This window comes from Eurosta solidaginis, chromosome 4, assembly GCF_040869045.1.
Source record: "Eurosta solidaginis isolate ZX-2024a chromosome 4, ASM4086904v1, whole genome shotgun sequence".
Lineage (NCBI taxonomy): Eukaryota > Metazoa > Arthropoda > Insecta > Diptera > Tephritidae > Eurosta > Eurosta solidaginis.
Genome location: NC_090322.1, coordinates 240,141,539 through 240,157,917, shown reverse-complemented (window position 1 = coordinate 240,157,917; position 16,379 = coordinate 240,141,539). Strand labels below are relative to the sequence as shown.

General features: G+C 31.2%; 1 protein-coding gene across 7 annotated transcripts in view; it reads left to right on the top strand.

Moving 5' to 3' along the window:
- Window positions 1–11,168, top strand: part of NFAT (NFAT nuclear factor) — a 284,245-nt gene extending 273,077 nt beyond the window's left edge. For all 7 annotated transcript variants that reach the window (XM_067785265.1, XM_067785263.1, XM_067785261.1 and 4 more), the window contains one exon: window positions 370–11,168. In XM_067785265.1, coding sequence (XP_067641366.1) covers window positions 370–374 — 5 coding nt within the window. In that variant the 3' untranslated portion in view covers window positions 375–11,168. The remainder of the gene's footprint in view (window positions 1–369) is intronic.
- The last annotated feature ends 5,211 nt before the right edge of the window (window positions 11,169–16,379 follow it).

The following is a 16,379-nucleotide window of genomic DNA, read 5'->3' as shown; positions in this document are numbered from 1 at the left end:
AGTCACAAAACTGATTCTCAATTCTTTCAGTTGCAGCTCAGCTCATTCTCAGTTTCTTCTCTCGTATGTAGTTTCATTTGACTAGAATCAAATTTCATTTAAATGAAAAAGTTTCATTTGATTTGAAAAACGTTTCTTTTGGTTTCATTTGACTAGAAAAAAGTTTAATTTATTGAAAAAAAGTTTAATTTAAGTGAAAGAGTTTCATTTGATTTGGAAAAGTTAAATCTGGACTGAGCGTATTTTTTTTTTTTTTTTTTTTTGTAAATCCAAGTTATTAACCACATAAACTTTCCTACTCTACTTCCATTTTATTATATTACGTACAATAACAATAAAAATAATGAATTTCTCTTTTTGTCTTTTCAGTCTAAAAAAAAACGTACCGAACGCGTTTATGAAAACTCAAGAAAATTTGGCGTACGTACATTTTTGTATACCCAACTGATAGCATTCAGAAGCATTTATTGAAGGCAGATAATGTTTTATGTATACAGCCCTGCCAATGGCTTGCTAAAAATTCTATACGGCCGCGTGCCATTGATGCAAATAATAAAGCAAAAATACTATTTAAAATTAAAAAATGCACATTGAGCTACATTCAGTACCGTGTTGCAAGAGTACAGTTGAGAGGCAGTTATGGCAACTGCAAAACCAAAAATTAACTAAAAATTTAAAAACAAAAATGTGAATTCAACTTTGATACAACTACATGCATTAGGGTGGGACGATTTGTAAGGCGGCCGATTAACCTATACCGCGACATCGATATTATGGCATAGGTGAAAAAATGTATTGGGCAACCTCGTTTTAAGTCCTAAAACAATTTTTTGTTCGCACCAACAAGTTGCACCATATATGCATACATATGTGTAATTGTGTCAGTGTTAACTTTCCCAGAGGAAGTGGGTATATATTTGTATATATATAGATAACGATTGTTAACATATTGCTTTTAAACAATAGCATGAAATGAAAATTGCAACAGCAACAAAATTACATTTTATGGATAATAAATGGCATAGACGATTCACAAGGTCTCCTATTCGTCGTATGTGCTATGTTTTAATAAGATTTTATATTGGAAACTATGGCAACAACTGAAAATTTAAAACTTAACAATGAATACGAGACTCTTGTGAATTGCCCAATTATGTATGTACAAATGTGGAATCAATGCATAGTTTTATAAATACCGTGAAAAAAAAGAGTTACAAAAAAAACGATGTCTACATTAGTATGTGATAAAATTATAAAGGCCATTTTTTATAAGGATCTTATTCCAAAATGTACAAGCTAAAAAATTATTATATTTGGTAATAAAAGATTTATTTGATATGCAAAAAGTGAATTAAGTGCTAAAAGCAAAAAATAAAAAAAAGTCAAATTATTGCAAAATGAATTAAAAACACAATTACGTATTACTGCCACAAGTCAAATAAACATTTCAATTGTATTTAAGTGTTTGCATTGTTTCCAACTTGGTTTTTTATCGGCGAATTCTCAATTTAAATGCTTTGTCTAGAAATAAGCATGAAATCCAAAGAAATCCTATGACTTTATGATTTCTTATCTAGTTTATAATTTGAGTTATTTTGGTTACAAAATAGATTAATACAAATTTTTTTTTTACCTGCGACAGGTTTTGGGTCAATTTTAATCCTTTTTTTGCTTAAGAAAATGTCGTTGGAGTTTGTGGCATATAGTTTGCTTGTTGACACCATTCGGAATAACATAAAAAAGGGCAGTAAATGTTCAAATAATATTAAAAATACTAAACTTTGCTGAGTCCTGCAAAACATTTGTGGCCCGAACTAATAATTAGCAGACGTGTAAAGCTATACAGCCCAATTCTAAATATTCCCTCGGAATTTTGTTCTCGCGGATTTTTTTATTCCCGCGGAAAAATTCCTCCAATTATTTTCTCCTAGGGAGAACAATAATTGGGGAATAGGAATTTCGAATTTTCGAAGTCAGCTGTTTTGTCAATTGAAATTTCGTTGCGCATTTCTTATTTTGTTTAAAAAATTTAAAAGTTTAATTATTGTTGCAAATGTGTTTGAAATTAAGAAATAAAATATAAACAATGCACAGTATTGCATTTCATGTGGTATTCACTGAAATGAGTAATGAATTTGCGCCACAGCAACATCAACAGAGGAACATAAGAAGAAGAAGACGCCGGGATAACACGAATCCGCTGAAGTTGCCTGCTTCCATTCAGCAAAGCAATTTTCTGACGGCCAAGTCGAGTTGAATTCGTCCTATGCCAAAATCTATTTAAGCCTTTTTAAAAATTCCTTGCAGAATTTCTGGATGGCTGCATCAAATATACCAAGAGCTATTCCGTTGCTTATGATATACTTTTCGACTCAAATATACCAAGAGCTCTTCCGTTACTTATGATATACTTTTCGACTTAAAATAAAGAATATTGCGGTAGAATGTACATATTTTAGCACAAATTTGTACAAATAAGTGTTCTTTCTTAAAAGAACCAAATTTACTTGAAATATTTTTATTTATATTTTATTTCTTAATTTCAAACAAATTTGCAACAATAATTAAACTTTTCAATTTTTAAACAAAATAAAAAATGCGCAACGAAATTTCAATTGACAAAACAGCTGACTTCGAAAATTCGAAATTCCTATTCCGCGGGAATAAAAACATCCGCGAGAACAAAATTCCGAGGGAATATTTAGAATTGGGCTGTTACGGTCTCTGATAATTAGTTATTTTTTCACAATTTCTCTTTCACCTCTTCGTAAACTTTGACATTTCATTAATAAATACTTAACAAGTGTTGGGAAAACCAAGTTAATGAATCTCACAATCAACACGCAAAACCATTTTTTTTTTTTTTTTTTGAAGAGCCATAAGTACGAAGGTTAGTTCTTTTTTCGAAGCTAGCCTCCAAAACATATGTAAAGGCTTTTGAAGTTCGAACTTTTTTTAAATTAGCGTTTTACAACAACTAAAAAAGTACAAATGTGGGCGTGATTCGCTTTTTGCCTTATAACTTTTTTTTTTTTATTGTACGTTTAAATACCAGTAGCGAAAGTTCAGACCTTTAAAAAAATTAAAAGCCTAATATTTCGATTTTTTTTCACTTTTTCAAATAAATTTTCAAAGAAAAATATGTATGTAGGTATGTATACCATCCAAATGTGAAAAGAAGGCAGCGTGGTTTTGATTTATAATGGAAAATATACATCCGAAATTCTAAAACAAGGCTTGTAACTTCTATTTAAGTTTTTTAAAACTTTCGAGTTTTGGAAAACGTTTTCGAATTTTTTTGAAAATGTTTTAGAAATTTTTTTAAAATAATTATCGTGGTGCAATTCAGTATTTTTCTGGTTGAATTGGCGAAAATTAAGAAAAGGAAGAAGATTACTAAGAATTACAAATATTTTTTGTTGCTACTGTCTTACTCGGAATTGTACATATGTATGTATTTATTTTTGAGATAAAACTTAATTTGAAAAAAAAATTGTATTAACTATTATGAAATATAATGAAATAAAAAAAAACAAAAAAAATAAGTCATGACATTTTAACATCGTCATGACATTTTTTTGTTGAATTTTCGGGAGAAATGGGAACAACCAAACTTTTAAATTGAAAAAGCGCCAGGAAAAAAATTATAGCTTGGAAAATAACGAACACACCCTAATACATAAGTAATTAAGAAAACTAATTGTTCAAAAATAAAATTGAAAACCAAAATCGTATAGCTTGAAAGAAAACAGCAAAACTAGAAAGTGAAATAACAATAAAAATTCGGAAATAACAGTACAAAAAATTCCGAGCTAATATGGACAACCTTGTAGCAAATAAATAAGTTTAATCACTTTTTTAAATGAAAAACTGGCAATAAAAAATGGTTTTATTATAAGACTGGTTAAAAAAAAACCTATGATAATCTCCGTAAAAGCGAAGTACGAAAAAACATCAGTAAATATTTAAGAACCGTAAATGAATGTATATTAGGAGTCCCACTTTACTGAACTTTTCTTTTTTATTTCGTTTTTACGTTTATGGTTTTTTCTTCTTATATATATATTAAAATAAACCCATTTTTAATTGCCGGTCTTTCAAATGTTTATGATTATATAAACAAATACATTTGCATGCACGTTATAGGTACGAGGGTGAAGTGAGGACAAGGAAATCTTAAAAATTGTTCCACCCTAATAATTAAAAAGAAAAAAATTATGATTTCCAATGTTTGAAATTCGTGGGAAATCGTGTTTTTATATAAGTCTACATATTATTAGCTTAATTCACAAAGGCCGTAACCAACAAATTTTAAATTTTACAAGAGTAATTCCAATTTCGCACAGAGGCTTAATGAAATAATTAGTCAAGTTTTCTTCATTAAAGCCCTAATTGAACACAATTTTCCATACAAAATACAAATTCCTAATTATCTCATTATTGCTTTATTGAATGCCTAATCGAGAGAAAAATCGGCTTTGCTTGGTGCTTTTTATTGTAATGTAACAATAATGGCAATCAAAAATTAATTATTTTCAATATTTTACGAAAAATAGAAAAACACGAAAAAATTCAAATTTTAGTTTTCGCTGCATTTGCTGCAAAAGATGATATGGCTTTTTCGAAAATAGGCAAATATTTGGTTAGGTGCAACATCTATGCATGCATTTTATTCTTATTATCAGCCCAATTCTAAACGAAAATTCCGTGCGAGTTTTTTCCCTTCTCCCATTCCTCGTATTCTAAATAAAAATTCCTTGTGAGTTTTTTCACTTCTCCCTTTCCTCCTATTCTGAACAATGTTCGAAAAAGCGGAAACCGGTTATGGGAGTAAAGTAGGTATTATGAATGTGAGGGAGAGGGAGAATTCTTTGCCATTTCATAGGAGTTTTTTCACTAGTTAAATTAAAAAGAATGCATCAAAATAGTTAAAGGAAATTGGTTATTTTAAGAAAGAACACTTATTTGTACAAATTTGTGCTAAAATATGTATTTACGTTCTACCACAATATTCTCACTGTTAATACAACAACAACAACAATCACAATTTGGCATATGGCGAAAGGCGAACTCAACTCGACTTGGCCGCCAGAAAATTGCTTTGCAGAATGAATGCAGGCAACTCCGGCGGATTTGTGTTATCCCGCCGGTCTTCTTCTTATGCTCCTCTGTTTATGTTGCTGTGGCACCAATTCATTACTCATTTCAGTGAATACCACATGAAATGCAATAATGTGCATTGTTTATACCTTATTTCTTAATTTCAAACAATTTGGCAACAATAATTAAACTTTACAATTTTTTAAACAAAATAAGAAATGCACAACGAAATTTCAATTGACAAAACAGCTGACTTCGAAAATTCGAAATTCCTATTCCCCAATTATTCTTCTACCTAGGAGAAAAGAATTGGAGGAATTTTTCCGCGGGAATAAAAAAATCCGCGAGAACAAAATTCCGCGAGAAAATTTAGAATTGGTCTGTATATTTATAGTTAAGAAGGAAACGGCTGCTTTCCATTTTAACTATTTTTTGTAAAAATTAAATATTTTTTTGGGGCTGCTGACAGATGTTCGCTCAATGAAGCAAACGGGAAACTTAATTATTTCATTAAATAGAATTGTGATTCGATTAAGTTTCTGTGTGAAAACGGTATAACAAACAAAATTTTTTTGTTCACATTCACTACATGCAGAAATTGCTTTTCAGAAGTGGCGTAAATCCCTTGTTATTGGTTCTAACACTTTAAAATTTTTCCTTTTAGTATATCATTCCAAAATCTGGTAAAAGAGTAGTTTCGAAAAATCTCTTGGTTAGGGCCTTTGTGAAGTAAGCTAACGATGTATACATATCTGTGGCAATTTGAAAAAACCACCTAATTCGAGTTACGATAATGGCGATACATAGACCTTTATCTGAAAAGCCTAGCCACAATTCACCATTGTCACTTGCATTTTGTAGCAGCCATTTGACACTAGGACTATGAGTAAGTAACACAGGAAGATCTGTAACGGATTTCTGTTATGAAGCCAGAATATCACTTTTATGCTAACTCGAATTAGGTTGTTTTTCAAAATGCCACAGATATACGTATTTTGTACATATTATTATACAAATCTATTTGTTTAACATTATTAACAAAAATATAAGAACACATTTATTTATGTATACAAGCTATATAAAATAATTTAAGTCAGCAAACGAATTTGCAACTGATTAATGAGGAGTGAATTAAAAATGGAAAATTGTCGTTATTGTTTATTGGAAATGGAATATTTGAATGTGGTGTGTTGAAAAATTGATTTAACTTGTTATGTGGTTTAAGCATACATATTATAGGCATCAGATATATTGACTGGGATCGAAAATAAATGAACTGTTGTATGTGAACAGCCGGCAGTAAAAAACAAGCAAAATAAGCGTAAACTTACAAAACGCAGAGTTTTCATTTACAAAACGATTGAAAGTAAACGCCATATAATCGATTATTTTTATAAATGTATACCATATACCTAAAGGCGGTCAAATTGTATGGGAAAAAAAAACTGCAGGTGCATATCCAGTTTCTGAATCTATGGGCCATACAGAGTAACATTGTCCATGGGACCATAGGTCTGAAATGAATTCCGAGCCTCCCTAATTTTGTTAGAAAATATTTTTTTTTAGAAATTTTTATTATTATTTTTGTTAGAAAATATTTTGGGCTATTTAAAAATTGAATTTGCAATATGGAAAAGTAAAATATTCGTCGACTTTTGCAACAAATTCGTCAATTTTCCCCAAAAAGAAGGCGATAAAATGCGCAAATTCAAATTTTAAATACCCCAAAATATTTTTAAACAAAAATAATAATAAAAATTTCTAAAAAAAAAAATTTTTTCGAACAAAATTAGGGAGGCTCGCAATTCATTTCAAACCTATGGTCACATGGGCAATATTACTCAGTATGACCCATAGATTCAGAAACTGGATGTGCCTTTTCAACAATAAATTTGACCCACCCTAATGTACATATATGTATATGAAAAAATTTATACAGTTTGATGCGAACATACATACAAGGGAATATAGCTTCAACTTTTACACAATTTTAGAAGTTTTCAGGAGCAGTTTAGATCATGGTATAAAAAAGCACGTAATTTCATTTGTCATTAAGAGGTTGTCATTTTTGATTAAAATACAGGTTATTGCAGTTTCCCTTGCTGTCAATATTTAGCGCAACATTGCCCAATCCAATGTAAGTAGGAGAGGGTTATTTCAAAGTATATGTATATATATGTATACATTGGGAATAACCTTAATGTTTATTCTAGAAGCAAATAGTGTCATTAGTACTTTAGAGATTTGTTTTTTTTTTTAATTAAAGCATAAGAGAAGAATATTACAAAATAAAAAATCGTTTCTGGTCTGCTATTTTTCAAACATACATATTTATAAAACTTTCAAAAATATTGAATGTTTGACAGCTTGGGAATCGTGTTGGCTATGATTTATGCCAGTAAGCCACTCGTTTCAGGAGAGATATCGAAGTTGCTCGGTGTTGTTCACTTGAACTTTAACTTACTTTTCCTGGCGATGAAAAAAGTGACGGAAAATTTGGTTTGATGATTATAGGCATAAACAAATGTGTCGGAAGACGAACCCGATACCCCAATCGCCGATGATGAGAAACACGCTCCAGCATCCAACTATGTCGATGTGAGAATGGCAAAATCACGGCTAAAAAATCACAAGGTGTCAAGTAATGACGGGATACCCGCCGGGCTGTTCAAACATGGTGGCTAAGTGTTGGTATAAGACAAAGAAGTAAAAAAAAGTGGGTCTTGCAGTAAATGTGGATAAGACGAAGTACTTGCTGCCATCGTGACCCTTGTAGCCACGTCACTGTTGACGGATATTAATTCGAGACTGTGAAGGATTTCGTTTCTTTGGGAAGCAGCATTAAAAGCAAAAACAGAGGAAAGAGAAGACCTTCACTGAGTTGGGAGAGGCATTTGGAGGAAGATTTGACCTAGCTTGGAGCTCCCAATTGGCGACTGTTATCGCAAAACAGGGTTAGCTCACCTCACTGACTCAACGAACTTCATTTTTATATAAAACTACAAGGAGTGCTGTATGTTGAATTTGGGCAGGATTTACAGATCGCGTCCGGACACATGCTTAAATTTACTCCTTCTATTCTCATTCCGTAAGAAAAAAGTACAAATACTGTGAGTAAAATGTGAACAAACATGTCTTAATAATGAATTCACGTCATTTCATCCAATCGTCACTTGTAAACAAACAGCTTTTCATACGTATGCAATGAAAACTTCAACCAAAAGATATTAGGTAGTAATACTACTTAGTTTTCAACTCGACCCAAATAAACCTTTGAGATAAAAAACGCAGTAAAGTAGCAAAATACTCCTATTGCAATAAAGTCTGAACACTGCGTCAGCAATGAAACATGTTGTCAAAAGCGTAACGTCACGCCGGGAAAATTTATTCCCCAACTAACTATGCTTTTTTTGCTCTCTCCTTTTTTAATGCGGGATCTGTTTATTGGTTCATAGATTATAGGTTTCAAGTCGTCAAAGTTGAAGGTTACAGTATTTTAATAGAAAGCCACCTTGAGGTCCAGCATTAAAACTAAAGTGAAGGTTCGGAGCTACCCGACACGGGTATTTTTAACGCTTTCGGGCCTAGCTATCTTCTAGCAGAGAACAGCGGCTCTCTTTCTGGTCATATCCTCTACTATCTGTGCATTGACTGTGATTGTGTTTCTTTAATGGGGCGAGAGTAAAGATGTTGGTCAGTATAAATCTTCTTGGTTAGTAGGGTTTCAGTAGCCAAACCACACTGACCGATTTCAATGGCAGGTGCAAACACAGTTTCCTGTAATATATTTGAAATGTTAGCAAAAAAATCTTTAGCTGCCTAATCGAGCTCTGCTGCTTTGCAGGTTTCCAATGACTAATACCCTGCACTTCTAAGGGTTTCCTGCCAAGACTTCCGCAATTTTAAGCGGAAAAAAAGTTGCAATAATGTATCAAACCAAGAGAATATGGGCGATTTTTTTTAGTTGAGATGGTAGCACGAAGCGTGAGAATTTCTTTAAATGGCAGGTAGTTAATATGGCGACTAGCAATAGAATTACCTTCTTTCTTATACACTGGTTTACATAAATGTTGACATTTTCATGCACAAACGTTTATGAAAATAATTTGAAATTTTTCAAATTGACAATTCTAAAATTTTTTGTTAGCATTTGTGTTTATTATTTACATACATATATAAACGTTGTGAACGCTTACAAAAATATTAATTAACAAAATTTTTACAAATTAATTATTGAAATCGGTTATATTTCAGTTACTATATTTACAGATATTCCTGTTGGGTTGCGAACCAAGGCGAATTCAGTATCAGCTGTTGTTATCCCATCAGCTAATTGCTTCTTCTTGATAATTTTCCATACAAAGCCTTGTTCAACAAAACAGAAGTTAATCGAAATCTATGAACATTTTCTTTTGACTTCACATTCTTCTGCACGGCGAATTGATTGAATTCGCTTTGCCACCACCTGGTACTGAATTCGCCTTGGTAGCGAACTAGTTTTTTATTGCCGGCCGTTCATGTATGTGTGCTTAATAGGTCAGAGCGAAATTAAAAATAAAAATTATTTCACAACTTTAGGCAACAAACTAAACTGTCTTTGCAGGAGGGCATATTCGCGTTCTATGAAGTGATAAAATGAAAATTAAAAAAATGTAAAGAAAAATATGTTGAAATGTATGAAAACTCATTTTTATTTTATCACTTCACATGAACATATACAGACATTTTGAGAAGAGGAAATTTTTTTGTAGTAATTTCTAAATAAAATCTTAGAATTAACGAGTTTTACTTACAATCTAAAAACCAAGAACGGCGAAATAAAAAAATTGGAAAATATAGGACACGCTGATGCAACACGACTTAAGTTTTAAAACTGTATTTTTGTATATTTCGCAACCAAAATTTTTTAGCACATTTTGAGTGCGATTTTATCGTTAGCTCATAACTTTTTTTACAATACCTTATTATTTTTTCGCTCTAACCTATTGCAAAAAAAAAAACAAAATAAAATAATGTACAAGAGTATATACATTAGGGTGGGTCGATTTGTAGGGACGAAAATTAACCGCCATCGATTTTTCGATAGGATTTGGACTCAGGAAAAAAAGTTCCACTACGCATACCTAAAAAAATTATTTTCGAGACTGCGAAATTAAATTTTTTTGACTTTTTTCGACTTTGATTTTGAAGGTTTTTTTCATGTCGTACTAAAAAAAAAAATAAAGTTTTCAAAAAACTGTTATCGCCAATGTTTAAGCGGACATTTTTGGGTCGGACAGGGTATACATGAAAATTTTACAATAAAATGAAAATTTTTTTAGTAGGTCATGAAAAAACCTTAAAAATCAAAGTCGAAAAAAGTCAAAAAATGAAATTTCGCAATTTGGGAAATTATTTTTTGGGTATGCGTAGTGGAACTCTTTTTCCTGAGCACAAATCCTATCGAAAAATCGATGGCGTGATATCGGTTAACTTTCGTCCATACAAATCGACCCACCCTAATATACATACATATACATAATTTATTTATATGACTTTATCTGTTGTTAAGCACTATTAGGATATTAAATGGACAGTGTGACCTGTGCTCTATGTGCACTTAAAAAAAAAAAAAAAACAATTTATAAAATAAAAATTTAATATACATACATATGTACATATATGTCATATGTATAAAAAGCTATTACTAAATACAAAATATTTATATGCAAAAAAACAATAACAAAAACGAAAATGAAACAAGAGAGAATATTGTAAAAGACTTTTTTGATTGTAGATTAATATTGCATTATAATATTATAATTTTTTTTTTATGAGAATCATATTTTATGTTACGTTAATACTGTCACATAAGCATTAAATTTAAGCTAAGTTTTAATTTTAAATACGTGTTACAAATTTAGTTTGTTATTAGAGAGCAATGCTAAATAAGAACTTTGAATAAAAAAATTGTTTAATTATTCATATTCTTTATTAAATAATACCAGTCAAATTACAGAAGAAAACTTTAGAATATGACATGTTCCTCTTTTTAAGAGTTTATTGAAATAAATGTATAATTAAACTTTCGTTAAAATATTTTTTTATTTTTTATTTGTACCTCATAGCTACATCTCATCTCACATTAGAGTGGTTCAAAAAGTGCATTTTTTTTTACAAATTTATAAGAGTTATGCCAATTTCACACAGAGACTTAATGAAATAATTAGTCAAATTAGTCTACATCAAAGCCGTAATTGAACTCAAACTTCCATACAAAATACAAATTCTTAATTATCTCATTATTATTTATTGAATGCCTAATCGAGTGAAAAATCCAGTCGGTTTTGCTCTGTGCTTCCAAGTTTATTGTCAATGTAACAAATGACAATCAAAAATAAATTATTTTCAATAATTTACGAAAAATAGAAAAACACGAAAAAATTTCAAAAGATAATATAGCTCTTTCGAAAATAGGCACATATTTGGTTAGGTGCAACATCTATGGGTAGTTGCGCATCCATTTTATATTGATTGTATTTATAGTTAAGAAGGAAACGGCTGCTTTCCATTTTAACAATTTTTTGTAAAAATTAAAAATTTTTTTGGGGCTGCTGACAGATGTTCGCTTAATGAACAAAATGCCCTGTATGAAAAGGAAAACTTAATTATTTCATTAAATAGAATTGTCATTTAATTGAGTTTCTGTGTGAAAACTGTATTAAGCTTAACATGAACATCTTAGTTAATGCGCTCAAGAAAAATTGTGTCTTCTTTCGTTTTAGTGAAAGCGACGGCGTGGCTTTCGTATAAGACAAACCAGTCGGATATAGACGTGCATTGAAAAAGCATGTATTGAATTTAACTTTTATGAATTGTAAAGTTGCTAAAGTAAAAGAAAATACAGTAAAAAAAAGAAAAGAACATTCCTGTTCGAATATGACTTTAAAATTGCATTTAAAAACCCTTAAACACAGTCATTGTAACGCATAGTATTTAACCGACTGTGTTGTTGAATGCAAAATGAGAGGCACGCATATAACTCATAATTATTATGAACCCTTTTATATTTTTATTAGTAGGCAGTTATTTTCTTTGACTCTATAAAATTCTATATTTACATAATAACACTACACAAAAAAAAAAAACAATTACATACTGTTACGAATTTTGGAAAATTCCCGATAATTATGCACCTTTTGCTATCGTTCGATTCGCTGAACTGTCTAATAAATAATTCCAATATTGAGTATTGTAAAATGGTCTTTATTTAGACTACTTTGGGCGTAGTAATTCCAACTACAATTATACTTCACTAATAGCGTGTCTAAATCAAACTGACTAGTTATTCCTCAGCTTGCGCTCCTTTTATACTATCTGTTGCCTCGTTCGCACATTTCTCCTAAGGTATAAACTTTTCACGAACATGCCTTCTGCAACAGTTGTATCTCATACTTGGTTATTTAGCTATATGCGTGTATATATAAGTGTGGCTGCTTGTTTTAATATGCACATGTACATAAGTGTGGCTGCTTGCGTTTTTTGTTGTTGTGATTATTTACTAACATCCCAGTGATGCTAATATTCGCCACAATACTTTGATACATAAGGAAAATAGTAATTTCCCGGTTTCTCAAAGTTAGGCTCCAAAACATTCATATCGGCTCTCGAAATACGATTCTTCTTAAAATATTTAATTCTTTTATTGTATTAAAAATTATAAACGTAAACCTGCGGGGTCTGACTTCTTTTCTTACTTGAATTATTTAACTTTTTTCTAATCAAGCTTATATACATATAACAGTTATTACAAAGTGACAAAAGATAGATCGTCGAAAAAGTTGAATCCGCTCAAACATGTTGAGAGCGCTCCTAATTTAAGAGCCCAAAATGAGTCTGAAATATTGGGGAAATTTAAGCCTTAAAAATATAATCATATAGGAGTCCTTTATGACTCTGATATGATGAAAAATATGAGCATGTTGCCAAGTGTGTTCAGCAAACAAAGCAACTTTAGAACCGATATTAAAATTTTATTTTGCAAAAATTTTCTTTCAAAAAAAACATAATCATAACGTTTCTTGTAGCTTTCTTTGAAAATTGCTATGGATGGTTTTTATTTCACGAACGCTTCGCCTAATCTAATAATTATCCGCATTTTTTTATTGCAATCACAAATAGCCTCCGCGGTATATCCTGGTTGGTGTGTTTGTGGTATTCACTGAAATGAGTAATGAATTGGTGCTACAGCAACATCAACAGAGGAGCATAAGAAGAAGAGACGGCGGGATAACACAAATCCGCCGGAGTTGCCTGGTTTCATTCAGCAAAGCAATTTTCTGGCGGCCAGGTCGGATTGAGTTCGCCTTTCGCCATATGCCAAAATCTATTTAAGCCTTCTTAAAAAATCCTTGGCTGGATGGCTGCATCAAACATACCAAGAACTCTTCCGTTTCTTATGATATACTTTTCGACTTAAAATAATAAAGAATATTGTGGTTGTTGTTGTTGTTGTATTAACAGTGAGAATATTGTGGTAGAATGTACATACATATTTTAGCAAAAAATTTTACAAATAAGTGTTCTTTCTTAAAAGAACCAATTTCCTTTAACTATTTTGGTGCATTCCCTTTAATTTAACAAGTGAAAAAACTCCTATGAAATGGCAAAGAAGGGAGTCTCCCTCACATTGATATTAGCCGTCATCCAGTGAGCTTTACAGCTCCGGATCACGCTCAGTTCTCACGGGAATGCTCTAGATTATTGAGAGACTTGAGAAGCAGAGGTCGTGATATTTTCGCACACGTGAAATGTGATAGGCAGATGTCGCCGCTCTTTTTCGTTTAAGTCATACGGCAAAATACTAAGCAACGACATCTATTTTTGAAAAAGTAGGTTTATTAAAGGCAAGTAATTAACAAATTATCTGGCTCACAAATTGAACCAGACTTCTGTCTGGATTTATCTGGCTCAAAACATTGTTGCATTTACATGCAAAATTATTTATCTGGCTCAGGATCTTTGCCAACGGATGATGGCTAATACCTACTTTTCTCCCATAACCAATTTCCGCTTTTTCTAACATTTTTCAGAATAGGAGGAAAGGGAAAGTGAAAAACCTTACAAGGGATTTTTATTTAGAATACGTGGAATGGGAGAAGGGAAAAAACTCGCACGGAGTTTTTGTTTAGAGTGGGCTGAATAATTATTAGGCAGCGTAAAAAATAAATGTTGTCTTATAGTTATTATTCAAAAAAAAAATACTTGTATTTTCGTTCGAAAATTATTACAAAGTAATGCCAATTTCACAGAGACTTAATGATATAATTAGTCAAGTTTTCTACATTAAATGCCTAATTGAACTCAAACATCCATACAAAATACAAATTCTTAATTATCTCATTATTGCTTTATTGAATGCCTAATCGAGTGAAAAATCCAGTCGGTTTTGCTTGGTGCTTTGAATTTTATTGTCAATGAAACAAATGACAACGAAAATAGAAAAACACGAAAAAATTTCAAAATTTAATTTTCGGTGCATTTGCTGCAAAAAATAATATAGCTCTTTCGAAAATGGGCACATATTTGGTTAGGTGTAACATGTATGGGTAGTTGCGCATGCATTTTATTTTGATTGTATTTATAGTTATGAAGGAAACGGCTGCTTTACATTTTAACTATTTTTTGTAAATACGAAATATTTTTTTGAGGCTGCTGACAGATGTTCGCTTAATGAAGTCAAAGGCCCTGTATGAAAAGGGAAACTTAATTATTTCATTAAATAGAACTGTGATTCGATTAAATTTCTGTGTGAAAACGGTATTACGCTTTTTATACAATTTTGAATTCGGGCAACGTTTTCAAATTCAAATTTGAAATAATAATTAAATTGTGTGTCTGTGAAAAACGAATAACTTTGAACTTGCTATAGAAATACAAACATTTTGTGCTTTATGTTGTTTATAGATCAATGAAAAAAATATAAATAAAAAGTTTAAATGTTAAATAGTTAGACCAATTGGGAAATTAAACAATTACTAGTTACAATAAGTAATTATTGCATTGAACTTTAAGGAGCGAAAATTGATAGCACATAAAAAATATGTCACTGGCTATGTTGTGTTGTTCATAAAAACTATGTCATTAAATAATAAAATTTGAACTGTGTAAACTTGAAATATGCATTGTTAACCGAAATTTCGAAAATGAATTCACATTTCTCCTTGCTTAAAAGTCTCAATCGCCTTGGTTAAGTAACGATTTTTATATTAGAGCTCTGATCTATACCTATATGCTAATAGGGCTAGGCACTTTGTTTAGAAAAACACTTGCAACGACAACACCGTTCAAAACAGTGAACTAACATTTTTACATAAACACAAGTACAAGAATTTAAATTTAAAGAAGTAATATTAGAAATAAGAAACTGCACAATTTATATATGTTCATACATATGTATTAAATGTGATATCGTGTTGAAAACATGTATTGTAACGAATTTAGGGGAATTCCACTTATTTGAAACCTTCTGCTAACGTTCGAATCGCTAAACTGTTGCATAAATAACTCCAATATTCAATAATGCAAAATGATCTTTATTTAGTTTTCTTTGGGAGTAGTACATCACAATAACACTTATACTTCACAACCAATAGCGTGCTTAAATCAAAACTGATTAGTCATGCCTCAGCTTGCGCTGCTTTTATACTTTCGGTTTCCTCGTTCACCCATTTCTCCTAAGGTCTAGTAATTTTGTAAACTTCATGCTTGGTTACCAACCATATATATCAATATTTGTAGTTTGTAACTATATGCCTATGTATATGTGAGTACTACATCGGCTGATGATGACATGCGTTTGAGAGTATCTCTCCGCTGCCTTGTGAGCATGTGTGTAAATGATGATTGATTTGTTTACGTACATACGAGTGGATGCTTAGTATCGGCTTAGTGATGACAAAAGTGCATGATTTAAATGTTAAAAAAAATATATAATTAACTTGCGTTTTTGTTGTAAATAATTTGTTAACACATGTGCAGCTTCATCTCTCTGATAGCTCCATGCTACATGCGATTTATGCTACGTTAACACTGTACCAAATACGCCTTTTTGGATAAAAAATTCCAAATACCACGCATTTCCTTATTCAAATCGCATTTCCGAAATTACTAGTTTGGTCGCATTTGCCCTGCAAATACGATTTACTCTTGCAATCCATACAAACTTTTGACATTTCTTAAAAACAAAAACTTCGCTACACCATAATGGTTACACGACGTATAATTTTGTAAAGTCAAAC